Source organism: Trachurus japonicus, chromosome 20 (assembly GCF_045865225.1).
Source record: "Trachurus japonicus isolate A0001 chromosome 20, Traja_1.0".
Taxonomy (NCBI): domain Eukaryota; kingdom Metazoa; phylum Chordata; class Actinopteri; order Carangiformes; family Carangidae; genus Trachurus; species Trachurus japonicus.
The window spans coordinates 8,148,739-8,175,258 of record NC_140926.1 but is presented as its reverse complement, the minus strand read 5'-3'; the positions used below and the strand labels follow the sequence as shown (position 1 = coordinate 8,175,258).

Here is a 26,520-nt window from a genome sequence, read left to right as displayed (position 1 = left end):
ATAAGTAAATAGAAGGATGGATAGATATATAAATGTATGGATGAATGATAGATGGATATGGGGATGTATAGATGGATTGATATATTGATTAATAGAAACAGGATAGATTGATAAATGATGGATGGATGGATGGGTCTATTTGGCTCCCTCTCACCTCAAAATGTTTCTACTTCTCAACTTATAATCACTTTTTCAATAGGTATCAATCTTAAATGTCATGTGCATTGACTAAACTTGACATTTATAAAACCTGAAGATGAATTTGATAGATAGATAGATAGATAGATAGATAGATAGATAGATAGATAGATCATCAGAGCCAAGTGATGTCACATCGTGCTGCACCTCCCCTGCAGTCTGCTGGACCTGAGACATCTGAATACCCCCCCCCCTCTCTCTCTCTCTCTCAGCCCTCCCTCCCTCCCTCCCTCCTCCTTCACCTCCTCCTCCTCCTGCTTCAAAACTTTTCTCCTCGGCACTGCCCTCAGTCGGAGCACCGGGGATCGGTGGGTGTGATGCTGCTGAACGTGTGGTCGCTGTGCCGCGCTCTCTCTGCGGGTCCACAGCAATAAAGACATTAAAAAAAAAAGAAAAAGAAAAGAGAAGGAAAAGAGAGAAAGAGTGAGAAAGGGAGTTGAAGAGCAAGACCGGAGCTCTATGTTAAAGGACTGCACCCTGGAGAAAAGTGGCTGGCCGGAGCCCGTCAGCATGCGGGTCCTGTTGAGCGTCCTGTACCCCGTCCTCTCCCTCACCATCTTCGGATTATACCCCTCCATGGTGAGTTCCTCCTCTCTCTCTCTCTTTCTTTCTTTCTCTCCACTCCTTCTCCACCACCTGTTTCTTCTCAGACCGAGGCTGTATATCCTCTATCAGCAGCTGTCGTAGATACTCGGGTTTGAGGACCATCGCCCCGGTACGTGCCACTGGTTCATGTGCGGACGCTCCTTGACTCAAAAGTCCGACAATTGAACTTTGCCTCATTTCTTATCAGGAACGCAAATTTTAATTAGATGATATCTAAGCAGCTTTGCAGATGCGCGTAATGCACAACAGTTCGGCTTTGGTTTAATCCACGTATCCGATTTTCAACTATTAATTTTAAACTTTGAACAGTGGCTGCAGCCCTCAGACTGTTCACTGTACCTGCGATGCAAATAAAGGCTGCTTATCAGAGAAACAGTTTTTTCCAGCTAAACGAGCAACAAAATATCAAACTGCCTCATTTTCATCGCAGTTTTGTGAAGCCAGGCAAAAAAAAGGAAAGTAGTGAAGCAGCAGCCACCGTGAACGCAACACCGGAGCAGCGTCTCTGTTTTCTTGAAAAGCATTGCGTAATTGTCTGCAGCAAATTCAGGTTCCTGCAGAAATCCAACATCTCCTGTCTCTGTCTCTTTCTGTGACTAATCACCTGTTAACCACCCATTTACCTGAAACACTTGTTTGCAAGGTAATAAACTGGTGCTGTTATATTGTGTGTGCGTAAGACTGCACATTGGCTAACGATGGTTTCACTCTAATAGATGGTGATGTGTCTGTTTCCATATGTTTCCTGACTGAATTTCACATGATGTGGTTTGACTTTATGCTTGAGTTTAAGCAGTTTGGGGGGGAAATGGACTTGTATGTGCAGTGAGTTGTTTTGAACCAAGGTAAAGATGGAATAACTGAACTCCGCCTGTGGTTTCTGTTAATAACAGATAAATCTGTGTGTTGTGGTGCTGAGGCTGTGGAGCTGTTCACTCTGTGGTGCTGAAACTTCACTGCTCATTGTCTCTGACTCTGCAGCAGCTCAGAGAGAGGGAGAGAGAGAGAAGAGAGAAAATGCTCTCCTGTCTTTCACGCAGTGTTTTTTGTTTCCAGTAGAGTGCACTCAACAGCTCATAGTGCTTCATTCAGAGGTCTGAGATCCATCCATGCATGCATCCATTCATCCATCCATCCATCCATCAATCGATCCATCAGCATTATCTATTGAGCTGAAACACCATATGTCTCCCAGTTACAGCTCCTCCTCTGTCACTTCACTTTTGGCACTTTACACCTTTATCAGTTTATTGAAAAAGTAATAGATGATCGCTCTGCATCCCTGCTCTAGACATGTTTGCATAATTGTGTTTACAGAGGCGTCACCTCCTCTCTGCTTCAGAGCCGTGTTTCCTGTGATTACCCCCGATTCAGCTCAGCTTCTATCTCTCTCATCTGTTTGTGATTGAATCAATGAATTTCACCGCTGCCATTGATGGATGAGGAGGGGGGGAGAGAGAGAGATGTTGCCGTCGGAGTTGTTCGGAGCTGCATGTAAATTTTGCCGGCATGGGCCCCCAATGGCCCTTTCTACTTCAGGGTTTAAAGATGATCTGCAAAGGCAAACCCTCTCTGTGGTCTCACACTAAGATGGAAATTATTAGGCTGTCACTCACAGACGGTCTGACCCTGTTCACAGCTCATTTTCATACGGCGTAGCAGCAGCTGCTTCTTGGCATTTAACTTAATGTGTTGGTGCCGTTCTTTGTTTCTTTACACCCACAGGTTAGCACCAAAGCCGGCGGTGGCTAATGGTGTGGTGGATTCCTCTTTGTGGCACGTATTATCTCTGCAGTGTACACAACGGATCCCTAATGAAATATTTGCATAGTGTAGTTTTCCTTTATGGGCCAGCTGAGTAATTACACAGTGGCTGCTGTCGGCGCCGTGTTACTCTCATCATGATCAAAATGATGACTGGAATTTATGTTCTATGATTACACGTCATATTGAGCACCTGGGGGAGGAGCAGCAGAGGTTTCATAGACACCAGGACTCTGATGTCAGCCCAGATGTGTAGGAGTAAGGCTGGGGTCAGGGTTGTATAGGAAAAAATCTCAAAGTATAAAGAGCCAACAAACAAATACAATTCATTTTTGCATTTCTGTTTCATCATAGTACTGGTTTTTGTGCAATCTGACCAAAAGGATTTCCATCGGTTGGAGGCTCAAATCCAACACAAAACCACTGTAAATTATTGATAAAATATATTGCAACAGCACCTCAAAGAATTGATCTTGCCATAAAATATCACAATATTTCAGTGTGTCAATACCCCATAATAAATATAGACACATCACAGCTAATTTGTGGATTTTAGATTAAATCTCTTCATCTTTTATGTTGACTGACTCTTTTATGATCTGGTAATTCCACTATTTAACAGGTATTGCTTCTTTATTTATTTATCGATTCGATCATTTGTTTTCATGCCATTGCAGCTCCACATCTATAACACTTCCATAGTGATGAGTTTGACCTTTTAAGGTGCACTTGAACTTCAATTATCACTGAAATTAATGACCAAATGTGTGAGACAGAGGGCGACTCGAAGCATTTTAACTGATTTTAAAGCAACTGATTTGGTTTATATTCTGCCAGGAACAGCAAACAGGTGCAAACTCCTTTGTCTTTTTCATCAAAGTGTTTTGATGTCAGCGGTTAAACAACAGACGAAGTTCACGGCTGCGCTGAGACTGAGATGAATGTGAAATGTTTGTGAACAGTTTCACTCTGGGATTGGGTTGCATCACCAGTGGGATGATGGAGCTTTGTGTGGGCACTTGTCTTCTGTGTTGGCCGCTGTGAGTAGGTGGCAGGCACACACACACAGACACACACACATGCACACACACAAACACCCACATCCACTCTGGCACTTGCACTCTAAATGCTTAGTTTTACCAGTTTATTGAGTTACAGTTTTCTGTTGAGAGCTTTCAGGTCCTGTAATCAGACTCTTGATCATGCATGAAAAGTTTTATTTGAAATGCGATCTCAGCTGCAGAGACTGAGGAAACTCCTGCTGAGGAAATGTTACTATGTCGTGTACAGTTGATCGTTAATCACTCACATGATGAAGCATGGAAATACGTTGTTTGATGTTTCCATTGAGCCGACGTGTTGTCTGCCAGGGGCGGATGTCGTCTCCTGCTTGTTTGAAATCCGTTCCCGGTGTGCATTCGCATCTATGTTGGCTGACACGCTCAGCCTTGGTGGGGAATTTTTCTGGAACAGGCTCCATATTAAAAGATGAGAGATGCTGTGGGCGCACACCTGCACATGCATACAACCATTTAGCGATTGGGTGGCGGCAAGGAACAAAAAACAAAAAAGGTGCATGTTCCATATTTCATGTCACGTTTCCCCACCACAGGCCAAATTAAAGATGACACCCTCTAACTATGTGTCAACACACAAACAAAGCAAACATCCAGCCGCGAGACTGCCGGCAGATTCATTAGCTGTGATGCAGCGTGTTTCACTTCTGGAGCCAAGGAGAGAGGGAGGGAGGGAGGGTTGTCAGAGCTGATGGACTGGAAATAAAGAAAGTTAGTCCTCCGATGATGGATGTGAATCGTTTACAGCAGCAGCGGGGTAAATATATATACGCCGCCTCCTGCTTGGACGGACAGAGAAGACATTGGACTGTGTGTGTGTATGTGTGTCTGTGTGAGAGGCTGTGATGAGTTTTCTGTCACTTCCTCTGAGTTTGTGGTCGGCGACGTGTTAATTCGGCGAGGGGGCCGGTACACTTTGTGAACATCCTGCTCAGTAGTAATAAGATGTCTATACGCGCTGACAGTGACTGATAACCACTACTTACTCTACTGCTCTTACATCTGTGCTGCTTTGGCCTCACACTCCGCACTACAGACCCGCTCCCTCCCAACAGATAACACATCAACACAGCCATTATTAATACGTAAAGCTGTGAAACACTGGTCTTTTTTCTATGTGCGGTTATTATGACTCTCCCTTGTTTGCAGCTCGTTTTCACTCCTCTGGGTGAATGCAGTTGTGTTAATAATAGTATAAGCATAATTACAGGAGTTGAGACATGATGTTGAAACTACCAGGGGCATAGTTATGGTCCTCTCTCTCTCTCTCTGTTTCCCTTATGATTACTATAATTACAGCTGAAGCGGTCTCCATAGCAGACACATATCACTGGATTAGAGCTGCAAGGCCGGACCGGAGAGGAATGGAGGACATTTGTGGGCTCACTGAATTTATACTGTACTCAATCAGCCAGAGAGATAATTACACACTGTGCTTGTTAATTTCTTAGTAGCCAAGATAAAATGCAATATAACTTATTAAGTAGCTTTAAACAGAAAGGCAGAGGGAGAGCGAAGCGCTGCAGCAGAGAGTTTGATGTGAGCTACCGGAAAACTTAAATTGAGTTAAAGGGAAAGTAAACACAAACTTTGTTAACTAAGTGCAGGCAGGTTTTCTCACACTCACACAGCATGTGTGCAGTCATTGCAGATTAACACCTATTATTTTTAACACAGTGATTTCAGGTAATTGCAGACAAAGGCAGACCTTTCATGTAAAGCCGAGAACCCCACTGTGTTCCTGACTGAAATTATGACTAATTAACACAATGGTTGGCAGGTAGCTACAATTTAACTATTACAATTACTACAATTTCAATAGGAAATCTTGCAAAAGGGCACTTTATATTGCAGTTCATGTGTCAATACACATGAAATCGTGCTGAAAGACTGAGGTCACGGTTTAAAAAGAATGTGTATAAGTAGTATGTATCCATCCTAAAGCCAGAGCTACAACCAGCTGAAGATTCCTGCAGCAACAATGTAAGTATAGAAATAGGATTGGTCATGAATTTAAGGACACAGCTACTGAGTCCTGTATTAACATCGGTCACATCGGTGCACTGGTTACCTGTAAATCTGACAGACTTCAACTTACTTTTTCTTTACCATCCACTTAAACTGTACTTGTTCACTTAATTTAGTTTAGAAAACACCATGTAATAATGGGAAATGTCAAGTTCTGTTTGTCTTTTTCTACACAGTGATAATAACAACAATCATTTTATTTGTCGAGCACTTTCCAGGAAGCACAGTGTTTTTTTTTCCAAAGGTGAAGAGAATTCAAAACACAATCAACGATAACAAACAAGAGAAAAGTGCAGAATGTACATAAACATATGAAGCAAAGTCAGAAGTTGTTAATAAAAGCCACTGGCCTGGATAATCAATGATAATAATAATACATATTTGAATAGTTCAGTATCAATGCCTGAAGTCCAGAGCTCCATCTTTGCGTTTGTGCCTTTTCTCAACATGCAAACATGTTGATTTTTGCTCAGTGTTGTGTGTCTGCAGTGGTTTGGTTTAGTTTGGGTTGCGTGATGTGTGAAACATTAATCCAATGAACACAGAACGACTGTTTTCAGTTAAAAGCAACGTGGATGACAGCTGCTGCATGAGTCCCTCTGACTCACTGTGAGGTGAAGAGTTAGAGTGGACCTGCTGCTGTTTACAGGACTATAATGCCTCATGGCCAGCTGACTCCAGCATCTAACAGAGGGACAAACTGACTGATCTGAGCTCAGTTTGTTGTTTGTGGAAGAGATGGTATCTCTGTGAAAGTGGAAGTGGAGTGTGTGCAGTGTGCGGATTGTGCTTTAGTTGGGGTGGGAGTGGGGAGAGTGAATGCTGGGTAACAGCTGTGGGCGGATGTCAGGGTGATGTCGCCTCAACACAAACACAGCAGATTAATCAATGAGCAGCTTTTTAGTTTATCCATTACAGTGGGACTCAGTCCACATACAGCTGTGTGCACATCTGTAGTGTTTATTCACTGGGTGGCTGCAACAGAGGAACCAGACCCAACATGTGTGACTGAATATATGATTGACTGACTGAGTGATAGAGTTTCCCTACTGGCTGTAGCTTAGTCAATATGAATAGGTTTAAACACTTTGTATTACATCATCAAAGAGGCGTTCACAGACAGTTGTTGACAGCGGTTCCTTAACAGTCCTCCCATGTTTTTTTTTATTTATTCCGATTCAACTGTTTTGCAGAGATGTGTCATGTTTAAGTCATTTTTACAATTGCTGTCCTTATTATTTAGCCTATAATGTCAATTTACATTGTTGCATATCTCTGGAAACAACAGTGTTGCTGACTTGTTGAATGTAGAATAAATGTCAAGTGTTGAGTTTTGCACACTCTGTATCTGTATCTGCTCTAGCCCTAAGTGACAACAGTAGGATGACAAGTGTGTTTTAAGGCTAAAATCACCAGTTAAAACTCAAACAATCTCAATATTCACTGAAAATCAGCAGCTTAGAAACAGCTGCTCTCCCCCTCTCTCTTTTCCTTGTTGTTTTTGTCCCTTCATGTCCCTCTTCGGGCTCAAACTGCTATTTATAACCATAAAAAAGCAGCAGGCTTAAGAAACTGAACCAAGTGACATGTTCTGTCTGTCTGTCCATCCATCTCGTCGTCCGCTCTGTTTAATCACAGCGTGACACCTACACATGACGAACGCTCCAGTGGCAGTCAGCCGCTTGGAGCGAGTGTGTGTGTGTATATGCATGTGTGTTTGTGTGTGAGTGTGTTGAAAGCATTGTTGATGTGCAGCTATGGCAGGGAAATAGAATTTGATCCCACAAATAATAATAATAAAAAGTCATGTGAAAAGAAGCCAAATCCCCAGATCTCTTCTAAAGCTCAGGTCCAGTTAAAGCAGTACTAAAGAACTTTCAGTTTTGGTTTAGTTTGGCGGCGCCAGTGGCCCAAAGCGGTAGTGTTTTGCCTGAAGGAAGACTCCATTTCCCATGAGCGCTAGCGCGTAGTGCCGTAAACATCCTGATCTCTCGGTGCATGGAAATTAACAGAAGACGTCCAATCTAAGTTTCTGTTACCAGCGGATCATTTCACAGTAAACACACATACACAATTCGACGGAAAAGTGCCGCATTGCCTGCTCCCTCCTCGTAGTGACTCGCGAAAGTGAAAGTGAAACTTAAGTGAGAGCCGGGTTCCTACCATGCTCCTCAAAGCTGCTTAGTGCCAGTGAAGGCGATACAGACCCCCTCAGGCCATGACAGAGGTGTCATTCAACCTGTTGTAAGTCGATGTACCATCACAAAAGTTATGAAAATATTATAAGAAGGTTGAAAAGTTCCTTAGTGTTGGTTTAAGATCAATACCAGTCTAATATTGCAACTTATTGTAAATATAAGAAAGAACGTGTCCTTACCCATAAAGCCCGTAAACCAGTTAGCCTGCTAGCTGCTATACTGTATTTGCACTCGCCCATTTATCTGAATGGACAAATTTAGGAGCGTTCACAGGAAGTTGCTGTGAGGCTGAAGTCATTAACTGGAGTTAAAGTATAAGAAGTAAGTTTAAGAAAAGCAGAAGCAAATAATTTGCAGGATAACTTCAAAGCGGCTCCTGAGTGCACTGACCATACTAATGTTACGGTGTCTTAAAGCAGTTTAAAGCTCAATTCTGACGGTTTTATCCACGTAGATCTTATAATTGGAGTTGCTGCCTGTTGCTGCACAAACCCCACTGTACATCCATAAGTTATGCATAATCTTTGACACACACACACACACACACACACACACACACACACTCATTCTTGCTTCTGCCACATCAGGACGTTAGGCTGAAGTGGAAACGCAGATTTAACATCTCGGCGCGCTGACAACACCGCCGAGCATAATTAGCGGGGAGGAAATTCAAAGGTTGTTAAAGAGCAAGAAAGAATTAGGTGAACTGCCTTTTGCTGCAACGTTTTGCAACATGTGACCTTGTCTAAGTCTGCAGATTGTGTGACATTAATTAATATGGCAGCAGTGTCCTTTTCCAAGATTTGAAATCTGTTGAGGTTCTTATGCACTACTAATGAGCGTGCTCTTACTTTACAAACACTTACCCAGAGAAGCTGCCAAGACATGTGCATGTGGGTGACACAGATTTAATTTGCGCATGAATTAAAGAAGGGTGCTTATCCCGGCAGACTGCTCCACCACAATTACGAAAATAATAAGTAAAAATTCCAATTACAGAGTCTCCTCGGGTAAAAAATGTATCCCAGAAGGGTAATGCTTCAGATGAGGGGGCTTGAAAAATCAAAATGCACCAGTATTCACCAGCTCAGACACCTCATCATCCTGTGGATTTTTAATTTCGGCTGCACTGATCTACCCCACTCCCACTCACGCATTACTTTGAATGTGGACACTTCTGTGGACAAGTCTCTAATGACAGGAAACAGAGGTAAAAAAAAAGAAAAAAGAAATCATTGACGCTCTCGACGGCCTCAAACCTGACTTTATCTCTGCACACTGAGTCATAACTTTATGTGGGAGCACTGTCGCAGCTGCTTAGTATTCTGCTTGTGCATGCATGTGCCACTCAGTGTGGCCGGGAGCTGTCCACTGCCTTTTGCTGCACCGATAATGTTTGATGACTGTTTCATTATCATCTTCGGCGTGGCTTGTGACTGACGTGTCGTCTTGTTCAGTCAGAAGACTGGTTGAAGCACGCCCTAGAGAAGAAGCACGAGGGTGTGAACAAGATAATGCAGGAGCTCATTGAGGAGGCTGTCTGGGGCAGAATGTGCCGAGCTCCTGCAGAATTATCTATTCAATCTGCTCCTCGCCGGGGTCAAAAAAGGCAAGAAGGTGTCACGCCTCTAGGAAATTAATCTCCCTGCCCGCTTTTCATCACAGTCACATCTTAGAGAAAAGATGGCTTTCTCTTTTTCGCTGCCCCCTCCGCCCCCTCCTCCTCCTCCTCACTGGAGCCTTGCAGAGTATGCAGCATCTCTTTGTCAGTAGCTTTGTCTGGGACCTCTCTGGCCTCGGGATTATTGCTGCCAGGATTGCTGTTGCTGCTGCGTTTAGAGGTGTTGCCATTTGTCATTTCTGTCCTGGACGTCTGCATCAGCCGGGTTACAGAGCTGGCTGCACATGCGAGTTCATCTTCCCCCCCACCACCCCCGTCTTCTGCCATTAGAGCTAAAATGTTAACTCATTTAAACAGTATGATCATCAGTTACAGTACTGACATGCGCATTCCACTTCACTTGCCTCCAATACCTTGGTGGCTTCTTGTTTGGACAGGTTGATCGATGATGGGATAGATAGCATCTGTTTAGGTCTTTGTCTGTGGCAGGCAGGACGGCAGCATTGTTGTGATGGGAGATTTACTTCTGTTGGCTTTTGCCAGCACTTGGATTCGTTTCAAAATGTATTAACCGGGCTTTTTTTTTTTTTTTTCATCTTTACTGTCAGAAAAAAAAGTCCAATTTAAAACCTGCGGATCCAGGTTTGAAAAACAGGCTGACTCAAAGCAAAGCAGAGACAGAACATGAGCTCGGTGAAAGGCGACTTAATCGCAGCTCTGCTCTTCTGTAATGTAATGGACTGAGAAGTCCGGTTGTGACAAAGAGTGGTAAAAGCATGAGTGAATGCTGAGAGTCATTCACAGACAGCAGCCCCATTATACAGTTATACCAGACGCCCATTTGCAGCCTCTCCTGCTGCTGCTGCTGCTGCTGCTGAGGGAGCTGGTTACCTCTCATCATGTATCAGGGCTCCAGACTGCCAACAAAATGGTTGCATATGCGACTATTTTTGGTGAGCCGGCCGCATGATCATTATTCATTGGGCTGTTGTGGTGTCCCACATGCACTGCATCAACTTGCAATGGAAAGTGTGCTTCCTTTTTTTTTTTTTTTTTACATCGCAGGCTCAGTCGGTCTGATACCTGCACTTTCATCTGGATGCAGCTGCAGACAGAGACACTGAGCCACTTCACTGTGTGAAGTCTATCTGGCAACATGGACAACGCAAAACTTGTTACCAAGTCAATGCAGTTTATATTCCATTCATGCTAATTCTTCATTTTTCTGTTGATATTTTTCCCATTTCAAACCTTGATTTGCCAAATTCATGTCAGAAAGTTATTATCTGAGCATTTCTACATCTGTTTACGTCCTGTAAAATGATTTCAGACATTTGATGACTCATCCGGCACTCGAGGGCATTCCTAATCTTGCGTCAAATCAAAAGTGTTTCTTGAATTTTTACATCCCTCTCCTGAAATATACATCCTGCCAGTTACCATCACAACTTCCGAGCTGTAACGAGCTCGTTCTGCCGACACTCTGTGTTTGTTTGTGTGTAAACTTGTTCTAACCTTCAGCTCTAGGCTCCACAGGTGTGTGTGTGTGTGTATGCGTTTGTGTGTGTGGGGGTGGAGGAGAGAAGTCCTCCACAGCAGCAGACAATCCCACAGGTGGTGCTGAATGTACATTCAACACGACTGGCTACCAATCACTGTCTGTGACATGTCCCACTCCCATGCATAACTGCAGTTCAAGCACATAACCTGAACCCAACAGACTGAGCTCCTCCTCGTTTCTTATCAGGGGCTGAACAAAATGATCAACTCTCACCTTAACCTGATAGTCTATGAATGTAAACAGCCTTTAACAGTGAGCGTAACACACTTTGCTTCATGTTCAGTCTGAGGTTGATGTGTGATGAGTCGCCGACAGGTCACGGACACACAAGACGGAGACGTTATGAGTTCTTATAGAGCGCCGAGGCAAAGTGAGAAATATCCATAAATCTCAGACTGTCATTTATTCCCTTTCTGCTGCTGCTGCTCCGCTGCAACTTTCAGATGATTCACTAACAGGTTTTTTAGGTTAACGCGCTTTTACAAAAATCATTAACGTTATTGCACCTCATTACCAGACTCAAGTGATGTAATTTTACATTTTTGTTTCATGTAATTAAAGAGGAGGAAGCGTCAGAGCCGGGTTCAATTGGAAAAAAAAAAAAGTGCATCCACACCAACCAGTGAAGAAGCGAGTGTGGACCCTGAGCATCCAGGCTGTATTTATAACAGATTTCTGCCATTGCCACTGACAATCTTTTAATTTTTTTAGCCCCCAGCCTCTCACCTGTGCTATCCCTCCTGGGAGTGACTCACAGTGGCAGATTTCATACTGCTGCAGTGTAGCAAATGGAATCAACCATTATGAGACTGGCAAAAGGAATTAGATCAAGAGACCAAGGCTATACACAGCGGGGTGGAGATTAGTTTACGGTGCAGCCAGCTACAGTATATATGAACTCGCTGTGAATCTTGGCAGAGCCTAAAACAGATCCCCTGCCCCCTCCCAAACAGCACTAAACACAGTCGTTTCTCTGCAAGAGTCCAACTAGCTTTGCATGCAAGAGTGAAAAGAGCAGCAGAATCTATCAAACCGTGAGTGCAGTGATGCCACAGAAATGTTATTGAGGTTTTTGTGAGGATTAATGGTGCAGAAAATATCCAGAAATGTATAAAATACATATTCATAGTGGGAAAGCAAACTGAAAATGTATTCAAGCTATTCTAAAGTATCAATCCAGAGCATGCTCAGAATGAAAGCTGCTGATTTATCTGAAATTGGGAACAATATTGACAGAAAAGAATAATCTTTTCTGTTGCAAAACAAACGGACAAGAGGATCAAACAAGGCTCTTTTAACTGGAACCAAATGATGTGCATGAAAAAATAAAGCACAGAGCAACACTATCTAATATCCCTCGCTTTGCAACTGTGTTTTTTCAGTCACGGCTCCGAAGGCAGAGGCTAATTCTCCCTGCCACCGTTAAATAACTCGGTCTTAACTGTATCACTCCAGTATTAACCTGTTTAATCTGCTCACGCTCACTCTGTCATTGACCCGCTGTGTCTTTAGCTCAGTGCCACCAACAGGTTCATCAGGATGAAGCTAATGCTACTTGTGTGTGTGTATGTGTGTGTGTGTGTGACAGCCGAGGAAAAATACACGTTCCTGACAGAATAACAAAACTGAAAATGAACTCAATTAGGTGTGTAATTGACAGGAAAAACATGTCTGCTGGGAAGAGCATGAGTCATATCATGAACAGGGAGGAATCCATTACCGCTGTTGTTTATGCTGCGTAGATACATGCAAACAAACAAGGCTGAACATGTATGTTTATATTGAGTGATCCATGATTATGAAAGTCAAGTCTTTTGTGCATCTGTGAGCTGTGAACATTATCACCATGGGAACTGTACAGTAACTGTCCATGGAAGAGCTTGTCTCCATCCATCAAGTGGAAGATGGGATATATCACTGTTTGAGCTGTAGGTGGAGCTGCAGGGGATCACTGAAGTCATTAGGCTTTATCCCCTGTGGATCACAAATGTGTAAAATAAATATAATGAAATATAGCAAGCAATCCATCCCATAATTGTTTGAGATACAACACTAGCAGCATGACTGAAAAGCTACATCCAACACGGCCAGCTCAATGAGTTCAACTACACAACAGACACATGACCTGAGGCTACAAGACAATGATGCTATGTCGGACTTTGTAAATAATTAGGTATGCCCTGATTGGTTGATAAATAGGAATTATTGTTTGGTTAAAGCAGAAGTAAGTGATATATTTGTGTTAATATAAGTCTTAAATAGTTATATCTTCCGACAGCAATCACTTACATAGAGTGTTTGAACCGAAACACGGGTCCGTCAGTCACTCTGCTCTGCTCTGAGCCGAAGAGAAAACATTTATCGTATCCTACAGTTTTTATCCAATGAGGAGAGAGAACGGCATGCAGGGCTGTGTGTGCAGCCAAGGAACGCCGTGAATGTGGCGACGTAGGGACGAGGACTGTTATGGTGCGTTCAAGGAAACTCGTATTTTTTCCGACCGTGAAGTGGTACCAGTTCGATCTGGTACGAGTTCACCGGTCGGAAGTTACGAGTGGCCGTTATAGTGACTTTCACCGGTAAAACAGGTCGGAAAAACACGAGTGGGTTGCCTGAAACGCTACAAAGTCGTAAGTTGTGACTTGAAGCTGTAATTTACGATTTCAAAAGCCTGCCTGGAACGCAGCATTAGCGAAAACGACCACTTACTTCTGCTTTAATACTATTATGAGAGAATGACTGTATGTTGTGTATTGTAGTTGCACAACAGGCACCAAAACAAAACATGTCGGCCATGTTGAACCGTTTCGCAATGCAACGCAAAAATGATTGTTATCCGCCATAGATCTGCTGATCTCACTCACATATGTTCGGTATCGGTACCAATCAAAAAACCAGATTGGGGCGTCCTCATCAATAATTTCTGAATAATTTTTCCCCGTCATGTGTCGGCCACTTCTTGTTGTCAGTGACTGATGCGTTCGTCGTTGTCGTCGTGAAGAAAACTGTAAATGGTTTCACTGAGGCATGAAAAAGGTGAATTCGCAGTTCAATCAGGTTGCCTCATAAAAGTCCAACGTTAATAGGAAGTAGGAGTTGTACCGACCTTGTGTGCAGCAATAAAAGTAACAAAGTCATGATCATTCATTATTGGGGATTGCTGGACTGTCTAATCTATACATCAGTGAGTTTTATTGGATCATTTGAGTGGAGGCTTGTTTTTCAAATGACTGGGCAACGTGTTACGCTCTGACCTGTCCGTCTGGTTCACACTGCACTGTTTCTGTTATATAACACATAAAAGTGATCAGTTCATATCAGACTGTGTTGATAATTAGGGATTCCTGGTGATAGGTATGGCTGCAAAATGTTACTTATGTTGTCTGTATGTCTCACGCTCATGTAGGTTCAGTACATAGAAAATGAAACTGATTCTGAAAGGCCAAAAGTCAAGGTCGCATTGGCCTCACAAACCTTTGTTTTTTGCTTGTAAGACAAAAATCTAAATTATGACATAATTTAACATAAATGTCTAATAGGATGATATGGTGACCCTTTCTCTCCATAAGGTCAAAGGTCATCTTCACTTTGACATCATAACTTCCCACAAAAAAAACATGTATCATCCTTGGTGTCTAACTTCTTCCTTCTGTGCTGCAGGGTTGAGGATGGAGAGTGTGAAGAAGCCACGTTTTAACAATTTATAAATGTTGTTTCCAGCAACATCCACATGTTCAGCATCACCTGCTGTCATGGTTACGGCTTTCTTGGCCAGGTCGGGCCGAGTTGGGGCAACTGCAATTTAAAGTGCAGTTTTATCGGTGATAGTGATTCTAGCAGAGTGCTAAACAAAATCACCCGAAAGCAATTCATGTTCAAAAGAGAAACAGATACTAACGGAGAGATTGAGATGTAAAAAAAAATTGCCTTAAAGGTTCTGTATTTTTATACTTTCTGGGGTTTTATTTGATGTTTTGATCAATAAGAAGATATATGAATGTTTCTGAGATAGAAAAACCATCTCAGTGTAGTTTTTACATCCTCTCTCAGGCTTCTCCCTGGAGGCTCAGTGACAACAGGTCGTTGAGCCAATCAGAGGAGGAGGCTCTGATCCTCTCTTCTGATTTCTCTGTGGACTGAGGCTTTGATACTTTCTCAGTCTTAATATAGCACCCAGACCTGCTTTATGAAAAAAAAAAGACATGGACATGGAAATCTCACTTTTTTTTAAATATGAGACCTTCAAGGTAAAGTATAAGAAGTAACCAAGCTCCAACCAAGATCTGTAATGTTGAAAGAGCAGAGACTTGTTGTGTGGGAGATGGATAGTTCAGCAGGTAAGCATGTAAAAAAAACAAAAAAAACAATTTCAGTTGCAATAAAATATAGATACACATCTGATCTGTCTGAGTCTGATACAGCATGAAAATATTGTCTCTAAAACCCCTGGGAAGAGAGATTTAGAGCAGAGAGAATTCATTGTAGATTTAAGGAAATTCAAGTTTTTTGGGGTTTCTTTTGTTTGCAGAGTTTTACTTTGTGAACCGTCTCAAACCTAAACTATATTAAGCGTGTCTTAATTTCTATTGTGCAGCCAAGTGAGAGCTTCTCCCTGGTGGAAAGTGAAGAGCTGAGAAGTTAAGTAAACCAAAGAAAACCAAAAGCTAATAACAAGGTGATAACAGGTCATGAGCTGCAGGTGTGATTTATACTCATGGTACATTTTTGAATTGGGTGACTTAATGATTGTAAAGTTAACAGACAGTTATAAAGTCACAATTTTTTTGAAGAATATACTCACAAATCTTCAAGAAAAATAACTCAAATTTGTGTTTTTATTCTGTCAAGGAAGGAGACATGTTGGCACTTTGCAAGGTTGCACAGACATTGTTTTGTATTACACCTGCAGTTGAATATCTTATAAATCTACTTTTCAGTCCAATTTAGCAATAATGAAACAATAATACAAATTGTAATTGCAATAGTTAAATAATAAAAAATAAAAGGTTAATGCATCTTTGTGCTAATTGATCAGATATTTTTAAAACCCACCCCCAGCACCAGAGTGTCTATTTTTTTGATAAACGTTGGAGGAGTGATACATTTTACTGTTCTTTTCTAGTTTTGGTTCCAGATATATTGAATACTGGCACAAAATGTTGTTTATTGGCATCTTAAAAACATATTGATGCGTGCTGTATATCAGCTTTCCTGAGTCAAATCCTGGCAAATTCAAGAGAGACGTGAGTGTTTCATGTGAACTGGTTGTGGTTGTGTATGTGTGTGTTTGTGTGTGCGCGGTGCTTTCTATATGTAACCAATCATGCATGTGTGTGTGATACGTGTGCAGAGAACAGAACTCTGCCGGGTGGCCGCGGAGAGATTTGAGCTGCTCTGTGCTGTTTTGTGGGGATGATTAATGACCAGACTTTGGCTCGCAGCTCTGTGAAACCATTGTAGCCTTGGAGCCCGATCATCCTCCATCTAACATCGTGCGAGATGGAAAAATATCGCAAAACATTCGCCTCATCAACGAGCAAGAGTTTCATAAATAAAATACAATATTGTCCAAGTGTGCACAGAGTGAAACGTAATGCCCCCCCACCCCCACCCCACTCCTGCACAGGTAGGAAACAGCCACAGTTTACTCTAATCAAATGAAGCATGTGAGCCGCTGCTTGTGCAGAGCTGGTTGCACTCTTTCATGTGTGCGCTGTCATGCATTAGTGAGTGACTTTTAATCAATAAGTCAGCATCACTGAGATGGACTTGACTGCCAATGCTTGTGAGGCTAACTCTATGTATTCCCTCACTCTGTTCCTCTCCCCCCCCCCTCTCTCTCTCTCTCTCTTCTCTCATTCTGTCGTCCGGACACGTTGGCGCCCTCTCTGTTTATCCCTCACCTCATCTCATCATCCTGAGCTCGCTTGTCTTTGTACCTCTCCGTGGTCGTATATCTGGCTCCATGCATGCTCTTTTACCTCCATGTCTCTTTTTCTAATCGACAGTCGAGTCTTTTTTCTTGTTCTTTGTCAGCATTGTCTCTCTTTCTTTCTTCTTTAAGCTACTGTTAATATACATACATGTACGTAACCCCCTGTTCAACTCATAAACTTCTCCTCCTGCGCCACTGGGATTATAGTGGATGACAAAGTTTAGCAGCAGAGTCCTTGGTGGCAACAGGACATAAATATTTATATGAATACAAAGGCGTCCTCGGGCTTGTTTGTCTGTTTTTGTGTGATTGAAGCGTCAGCCAAAATCTCACTATTGCTAGAAAGTAAATGGCCACAGGTCTGATGAATAACTGAGGAAAAGTACTTGAAGTTACCAAAAGTTCATAATTCGACTTCGACAACTTCTGCAACACGTACAACAGGAAAAGTTTATTTTACTGTCATCATACAATTTAATTTTTTTGCACGACCATTTCATATTAACATTTAATTTATAATATAATATAAACAATCATTATGATAGGGATGTGCAAAGGGGACATATGAAACCCAAAAGGGCTTATATAAAAACCTCACCCATGAAGAACATAATCAAAAGCCAAATTTGTTCCAAGAAATAAAATATGAAACTCAAGCATGTTATAAGAAAGATAATCTAGTAATCTAATAAAAAGTAATGTGCCATAGATAGATAGATGATAGATGGATGTCACTTCTAAGGAGTAAGGTAAAGTATACTGTAAGATGGTATGGTAGTGTGAGTGTCTGGATCCACGAGGCGTTTCTATTGCGATGACAAGATGGATGACTGTGGTGTATGAGGCGACGCTGAGATCAGAAAATAGCCTGGGGCTCTGTAGTTAGTGAGGGGGCAGTTTGCAGACACACACAAAATTGTTGATCCCCGACAGTCGGATAGAAGCCCAGCAAACTTTCCCTTTCTCACGGTGCTACAAAGCAACGCAATATAATACAATACCGTGAACAAGAGCTACCTGTTATAAATCTGCAAGCGCAGGGCAGACAGCCTGCAGGCATTTTAGAGTGGAGGCAGCCACATGCCTATAAATTATGCCCATAATCCAGAGCTGAGATACGGCCTTGCTCCTCTCACCTCCTGCTAAGGAAACCTTCTCTCTCCATATAACTGTGAGTTTCCCCTAAAGCTTTTTGGTCCAAATGTATTCATCTGTGCTCAGAAGGAGAATGTGCCAGAAATCCAGACGCCTTAAATGTTTGTAATGACGGTTTTAAGTTCAGCTAATGTACTTCTCTGGAGGTTGACTAACGAGCGTGAGAAAATGGATGTTTATCTTAAAAGCATTGCACCTGAAAAGTAAAAGGCTTTATTCAGAATATGCACCACATGTGAAATATAAACACAACAAACCTAGTGGAGCAACTACTGAACCTTCGTCTCTGCATGTGTGTTTAGATGTAGCTTTTATACTTTCTATCTTTCAGACACGTTATGTACAAAGAACAAACAGTCGCCAAAACATTCCTCCTAGGTTTTTGTCCGTATTGAATTGCTCGGCTTCACATCCCCAGTGTGTGTTAACAACATATCCTCCACAGCATTACACAACCTGAACCACTGATACAAGGCAGGATGGATCCATGCAGGCTTTCAAGGCAAATTCTGACCTCTCCGCCTCAATGTTGCAACAGAAATCCAGTCTCACAATGTTTCTCCACTCTTCTATTGTCCAGGTTTGGTGAAATTGTGTGAATTGTAGCCTCAAGTTTCCAATTGTGAGACCCGATGTGGTTCTTCTGCTGCTGCTGTAGCCGACTGCTTTAAGGCTCGATGTGTTGCTCTCCTGCAGACCTTGTTTGTAACAACTGGTTGTTGTGTTGCCTTTCTGGCAGCTCAAACCAGCCTGGCCTTTCTCCTCTGACCTCTGACCTCTGACCTGTGGCATCAACAAGGCATTTTGACCCAGAGAACTGACCCGCTGTCTATTTATTTCTTTTTTAGACCACTCTCAGTAGAGATGGTTGCACATGAAAATCCCAGGGGAGCAGCATCTAAAACAACCGCGACACATTCAAAGTCACTTAAATCTCCCTCCTTCTCCAATTCTGATGCTCAGTTTGAACTTCAGCAGATCACCTTGACCGTGTCTACCCGCCTCAACGCGTTGAGTCGCTGCCAGACGATTGGTCTATTAGATTTTTGCATTAACAAGCAGTGGAACGAACAGGTGTTCCCTAATAAAGTGGCTGGGCAGCGTATGTGCTATTATTTTAATGTGTGTGGAGCTGCACATCTTTTTATGAGAAATTTGATTAACAATGAAAAAAAAAAACCACAATATTTCTCAGATCAGATAGTGTTCATCAGAAATGTCAACAAATATGCAACCAGACAATCGAATTACTGACACCTAAACCAAGAACACACTTTTTAAAACATACAGAGCCATTATAGGATGGAACACATTACCTAATAACATCAAAAATATGACCTCAAAACACATTTTTAAAAAGGTAGTAAATTCAGTGAATAAGAAATATAGATTACGCATAATAATTTATTGTAGGAATTATTTGTGGGTTGAATGTTGTGGTAATGTAATGTGATGTATGATGTAATAATGTGGTTTAGATTAGACCTTTTGTGTATATGATGAGGTGTGTACTATGTTCTTTTTAATTTCATTGGGGACCTATGACATCAGATCCTATAAATAAACAAATCTTTGTTGCTACATTTAGAGCTACTTACTTACTGTTGTAAACAGTGAATTACCGACTTAATCTAATATGAGTCTGACCTCAGTGTGTGTGTGTTTGGTTGCACCTGCAGACTATTGCCCCGAAGGAGGGCTGGCAGGTGTACAGCTCTGCCCAGGATGCTGACGGGCGCTGTATCTGCACAGTGGTGGCACCGGAACAGAGCCTGTGCTCCAGAGATGCCAAGAGCAGACAGCTGCGCCAGCTACTAGAGAAGGTAAGCACAAGCACAAGGTGTTCACCACCTGAGTGCAGCAGCATGTACACACTGAGCCACACAAACACACACACACACACACACAGTCGACTCTCTACTGTTAAAGGCGGGCATGATGGAGGAGTAAAGCTTTATTGTTCTTTTTCGGTACTTTGCTGCACTGCTGCTGTTAAGGCTGTGCCACGTTTGTTCTCCCTCAACAATGGCTTGTTATACATTCAGGCTCACACACAGGTTCACCAGGGAGAAGCCATCAAAGTGCCTTTCAATTAGTTGCGGTGAAAGGAACGAGAGAAGCGAGCGGGGCGTGTATTCACTTGTAGAGTTAAACATACCATACAACTAAAATGTCCCAATTAGTGCGATGGTGATAACTCTGTTATTTACCACGTTCCCTTATTTTTCACTCTAGGTGCAGAACATGTCTCAGTCCATCGAGGTGCTGAACCTGCGAACTCAGAGGGATTTCCAATATGTCATGAAGATGGAGAACCAGATGAAGGGCCTGAGGACCAAGTTCAGACAGATTGAGGATGACAGGAAATCCATCATGGCCAGGAACTTCCAGGTTCGGTTCAGCCGAGTTCAGCACAGGCCTGCTTTAATCAAATGTTCAAAAGGATCTTTTCTATTTACCTTTTATTCTTTAACTGAATTGCTTTTATGCAGTATTGATTGTGCCTAAACATGGTTTTGAGCATAAATCAGCTTTGTTTTCGGGTTTTTTTTTTTTTTTTTTCTTAATTACATTCCAAAAAAACATAGAGCTATCGGCAAAATAATGGTCTGGATCAGATGCAAAAAGCAGAAAGTGTTATTTGTAATGGGTATGTATAGGGCAAAGGGAGGCGAAACATTTCCATTAGGAGAAATGATGTAGATTCAAAAACATATACGAATATACACACACAAAAAAATGCAACAACAGAAATATAACATGCTGCAGATGAATAGAAATGTGCATTTTGCCTCTATTCTCTGGCGGGTAACCACCAACACTCTCTGAGCTGTGCATTGCCCTATAAATCCTGTAAATGGAAACCTATATAATATAGATACTCATCCACATCCACTTCCATCTGGCAGACAGGCTTCTACCCCTTTGGTAAAGTGCCATAGGTGAGGGAAAAGATGCTTTGTCAGTGCGTGGACTTTTTTATGTAAACAAGAAACTAAAGAGTGTGTGCACAACAAAGTGTTCAGAGGCTCTTTAATTTGGAAAGCGTTTCCATCTGTGGCTGTTTTAGGGGCTGTTTTGCTGCTGCTGGATCTCACTTGCACAGCTGGAGTGGGAGTAGGGATATCTCTGGTGTGGCAAGTTGCTGCACACTGAAGGAGTTAGGAAAAAAAGAAACAGCATGGAACAACTTCTAGTCTAGTGTGTCAGGGATAGCAGATATAAATAAATCCACGGTTGACCACAAACAAATGAATGTTTAAAAAGTGCACCATCACAACTTCCCCCCCCCCACATCCTTTCTCTCTTCTCTCTGTTTCTTTTTCCCATTTTCTGCTGCTGTCACGCTGTGACGTCGCAGGAGCTTAAGGACAAGATGGATGAGCTGAAGCCGTTGATCCCCGTGCTGGAGCAGTACAAGATGGATGCGGCGCTCATCTCCCAGTTCAAGGAGGAGATCAAGAACCTGTCGGCGGTGCTGACGGGAATCCAGGAGGAACTCGGCGCCTACGACTACGACGAGCTCTACCAGCGAGTCCTGCGCTTGGACAACAGGCTTCGCAGCTGCATGGGCAAACTAAGTGAGTTGTGAACGCTGCTCGTATGAGTGACACTTAATTTCACTGTTATCTGAGCTGCTGTATTTTTGTAAACTAATAATAATTCAAGTGTGCATGTTTCCTTCTTCTTCCGCTTCTTCCTTAGATAGCACTGGCAGGAAAAAAAAACAAAACTTTAGCACAAGTGGCTGAATTTTCAGAGCCACACTATTGTTGCCGTAGCAACAACTTTTTGTCCTCGCGGTTTATTGTTGTTGTTTTTTTTTTCCTGCTCACAGAGGGAAATAGTCTTAGAGGAGTTGTAAATAAAAAATGATTAAATTGTACATCTTTGACAGGCTTTCTTCTGGTTTTCAACATAAGACCACAAGAAAGAGTTTTTCAAAGCTGCTTTCTGCCGCCGCTCTGCTTTTCTTTTTGTATTTCGCCTTCACATCCCACACCAAAAATTTGTTGTTCTCTTAAAAAATAAATAATTAAATAAATAAGTGAAAACAGTGTTTAATGGCAGCACATTTTCATCTCGATTCAGCTTATGTATTTGAAGGGGGAAAAAGCAAGAACCAACTGTTTGGTGCATTGACAGTAAAAAAAAAAAAAAGGCAAAACCTGAAAAAGAAAAGCAACAGAAAGCTCAACATTTGAGGTACTGGGCAGACAAAGAGGCCTTTTTTTTATCTACAAACACAGCTCACACCACAGAAGTCAGCAGGTCAGTAATTAGTCCGCCGATTACTTTTGAAGTCTCTTTAATTAAGAATAAACACTAAAGAGACAAAGTGACTCGAAACTCATTAATATGATGTCGATGTTTTGTGAAAACCATAATTACAGTTTCTATGTTTCTTATGTTTCTCACAGTTTGATGTTCACCAGTGCTGCAGAATATTTTCATTTTATTCTAATTAAAGACTAAATCTGATTAAGTTAACCAAAATAATTTGTTCATAACTCAATAACAACTTCCTTGTAGGTCTGTCTACTCTATACATAGAGCTTTTTTACATATTTACGTCTGGAGCTGTGCTGAGGGAAATAACACAGGACAGAAACATAAGAAAGTTGAGCTGCTTTTAGCTACAAACAGTGGTTGCACCATTGTGCTTCAAGTTAAATAAAGCAGCTTGCTGCCAGTGCTATCTTAGTATGCACACAGGGCACACTCTCTGGTGGCACAGGCATGAAATTGGCTTGAGAAATCTAGTTAGAGACAAAAACCACCACGGCACATCTTATCGCTGCATTTCTTTATTAACAGCGTGTGGGAAATTAATGAAAATCACTGGACCTGTTACAATAAAGACATCTGGAACCCGGTTTGGGGCATGGATGACTGATCCTCTAGCATCTACCAGAAACAACAGGGTGAGTTATGGAGGCAGGGGACTGCCTGTGTTGTGTTGTGTTGTGTTGTATTTTGTGTGTGTGATTTCTGTGATGTGAGAATAACACAACAACAGCTGGAGACAACACTGACTGCTGCCATGGAGTAGGTTTCATTATAACAGGAGAGTGGTAACACTTTATGATAATTACTTACTATTAAATGTTACTTATAAAGCATTCTTGCTACACTGATACTAATTTGATGCATGCCATTAAGATAAACACAGTTATAAATGTTGGATTAATAAGTTCCTCTATAATAAAACACCTTGTAACACTCTCACTAACCATTAGTCTAAATCATAACTGTACATCTAAATAGTTTGTCAAGCAATTATATCGTTAGTAAATGAGCTTCAAGTATGAACCACTGACATCTCCAGAATAACTGGTTTGTATTTGATATAATGCTTGCTTTATAAATGCCTTTAATGGCAATACAGTCATTAAAGGAGACATATTATGCCCCCTTTCCACAAATTAAAATAGTTCCCATGTGTCTTAAAGACATGTCTGTGACATGCTTTGGTCAAAATCCCCCAAGGATCAAACATCACAGCTCTTTTCATCCTCTCAAAACAGCCCTGTTCAGAACGGCTGGTTTCAGTGCCTGTCCCTTTAAATGCAAATGAACCACTACTTGCCCCACCCCTTCTACCGGTACCAGGTATGGGTGGTGTTATGCAAATTTCAATCCTAGTTACATCACTGGAAGACAATCGAGGGAACAGCTCGTAAAACCACGCGGATTTCAACCTAGGGAGCCTGCAAATTACAGATTTTGTTGTCAATTCTCACATTTTGGGGGCCGGAAGGCAAGACAAACACCCAAATATATGTTAAAGAGTCTTCAAAAAGTGATATATGTCCCCTTTAAAGGCAAGGAAGCTTTATTTGTAAAGCGCATTTGGGCAACTCAGTGTGCTTTACATAAAAGCAAATTATCACTAGTAATAGAAGAACGAAAAAGCACTGGGCTTACTTCAGGCACTCACTTGCAGGAGCCAAGGGTGATGCGTAAAAGCCTTTAATGAATCAGGTCTTGGTCGTCTCCGACACGCCCTGAGGAAGATGAAGACGGTTGAAACCAGTCGCCGGTTTTACTACTGTTTCAATATGCCCTGATTCATTAAAGGCTTTTACGCATCACCCTTGGCTCCTGTGAGAGAGTGCCTGAAGTAAGCCCAGTGCTTTTTCGTTCTTCTGATATCTTTTAGCTTCAAGAGCACCCCGCATCACCTGGAGTTTACCTTTTTGTCCCACCACGAGCACTCGGTAGCCCCCGCAGCCTCCCCTTTGTATCACTAGTAATAATTGGAAGCATTAGTATTTGATAATGTGTATTATGGTGTGCAGTAGTGATGTTTTATGTCATCATTTTCATATTTTATCATCGTAAGAACTGGTCACTAGTAGATATGTTTTGATGTTTACGTTAACATGTCTCTTTTTAATGCAGGTTTGGTACATGGACAGCTACACCAACAGTAAGATGGTGCGCGAGTACAAGACGATGGATGACTTCGTAGCCGGAGCGGTTTCTCGGAGCTACAACCTCCCGTTCAAATGGGAGGGAACCAACCACGTCGTGTACAACGGATCGCTTTACTACAACAAGTACCAGAGCAACATCATCGTCAAGTACAGCTTCGAGACGGGCACCGTGCTGGCTCAGCGGGCGCTGGAGTTCGCCGGCTTCCACAACATGTACCCGTACACGTGGGGCGGCTACTCCGACATCGACGTCATGGCCGACGAGCTGGGGATGTGGGTCGTGTACGCCACAAACCAAAACGCCGGAAACGTCGTCATCTCCCAGATCGACCCCGACACCCTGCACGTGCTGAAGACGTGGAACACCGAGTACTCCAAGAGAAACGCGGGCGAGTCGTTCATGATCTGCGGGACACTCTACATCACCAACTCCCACCTGTCGGGAGCGAAGGTTTACTACGCCTACTCCACCAAGACTTCGTCCTACGAGTACATAGACATTCCCTTCCACAACCAGTACTTTCACATCTCCATGCTCGACTACAACCCCAGAGAGAGGGCGCTGTACGCCTGGAATAACGGACACCAGGTGATATTTAACGTTACTCTGTTTCACGTCATAAAAACTGACGATGACACTTAAACGTCACGCCACTTTTTTTTTCCAGCCACAAGTCGAAGCGCCGTCGTTTTGTGACACGAGGAGCTCTGAGTTCACCATGTTTTTATTTTGTCAGAAGCGGACTACGGTTTCTTTACACGCCATTACTTGAACTTTCCTAACTCGTGGCTGATTTGAGCATGGACACCAGTGACTTGAAACCTTACTGGAAAACTCGTTACACTTTTTTCTTTTTTTTACACTTTTCAGATTTTGCTGCTGATCAGACTGGTATGCCTTATTTGCTACGTGTTGGGTCTGCCAGCCAAAGACTCTTGATAGCTGTTGCATGAAACGTCCACATTTTGTCTGCGGTGATTCCCTATAATGTGGCTGTGTTTCTGTTTTGCTTACCGTGTTTGATTTGTTTGTCTATTTAAAAGTCTATTTAAAACTATTTAAACCTCTCCTGCATATTAGCTGCCATGTAGAACAAGCTGATTATAAAATATAGTTGCCGGTCTTTTAAAGACGGGGCCTGTATATATTGCTGTTATGTATGTATCTGTGAAGGAAGAACATTTGTATTTTTTATAAAAAAAATAAAACAAAACCATAGAATATATGTACATTTTCATTAAAATAAAAGTATTATATGAAGCATTATTAAATAATCTTACTCTACCAGAGTAATGAAACTACATTTCCCTTCTCTCAGAGCTTTTTCAGAGATAAATGATGTGGCTACATGACCTGTTACACTTATAAAGCGATGAAGAAGTTCTGCTCTTCTGACGAGGGATCGGAGGCCACAAACAAACTGGTTAGTGTTCGCTGGATCTCTTAAATTCAGGTTTTAGTATCTGTGGGTGGATGTTTAACCAAATTTGTTGTGAAAACACCAGTGTGTTAAATATAAACCCAAAATTAACAAAGAAGTTTTGTCTCATCTGTGCATCAAAAGTCCAAAAAAGGTAAGATAAGTCGAAAAAGTCAAAGATATCTGAGCCTTTATATAAAATAAATAGTAATAAAAAATACAGACAGACAATGAGCCTCAGATACTGTTAGCGTTGGAAGCAAAAGTGTCAATAAAATATCTACACATATTACTTATATTTCAAAATAAAATCAACAATGAACAGGTTTTGGAAGCTGATGATGAAGAGCACCATCATCATCAATATCTCTAAGCTCTAAGGGAGTGAGTTTTACGCAGCTCAATATGAGGATTTTATTGTGTGAAGCAATAAAAAACCCAATGAAGAGAAAGTATAATATACAGTACTGTCTCTTCTTTGGGTTATACACCGTACTTTTGTTCTTTTATTATAAGG

The 26,520-nt window shown here is 42.0% G+C and overlaps 1 protein-coding gene across 1 annotated transcript; it reads left to right on the top strand.

Moving 5' to 3' along the window:
• The first annotated feature begins 486 nt into the window (after positions 1-486).
• Positions 487-25,440, top strand: olfm3a (olfactomedin 3a). The gene is made up of 6 exons (XM_085763417.1): positions 487-777; positions 19,822-19,965; positions 20,378-20,533; positions 21,504-21,723; positions 22,961-23,067; positions 24,548-25,440. Exons 1-6 carry the CDS (start codon positions 658-660, stop codon positions 25,223-25,225), a joined length of 1,425 nt encoding a protein of 474 aa, XP_085619543.1. The 5' UTR covers positions 487-657; the 3' UTR covers positions 25,226-25,440.
• The last annotated feature ends 1,080 nt before the right edge of the window (positions 25,441-26,520 follow it).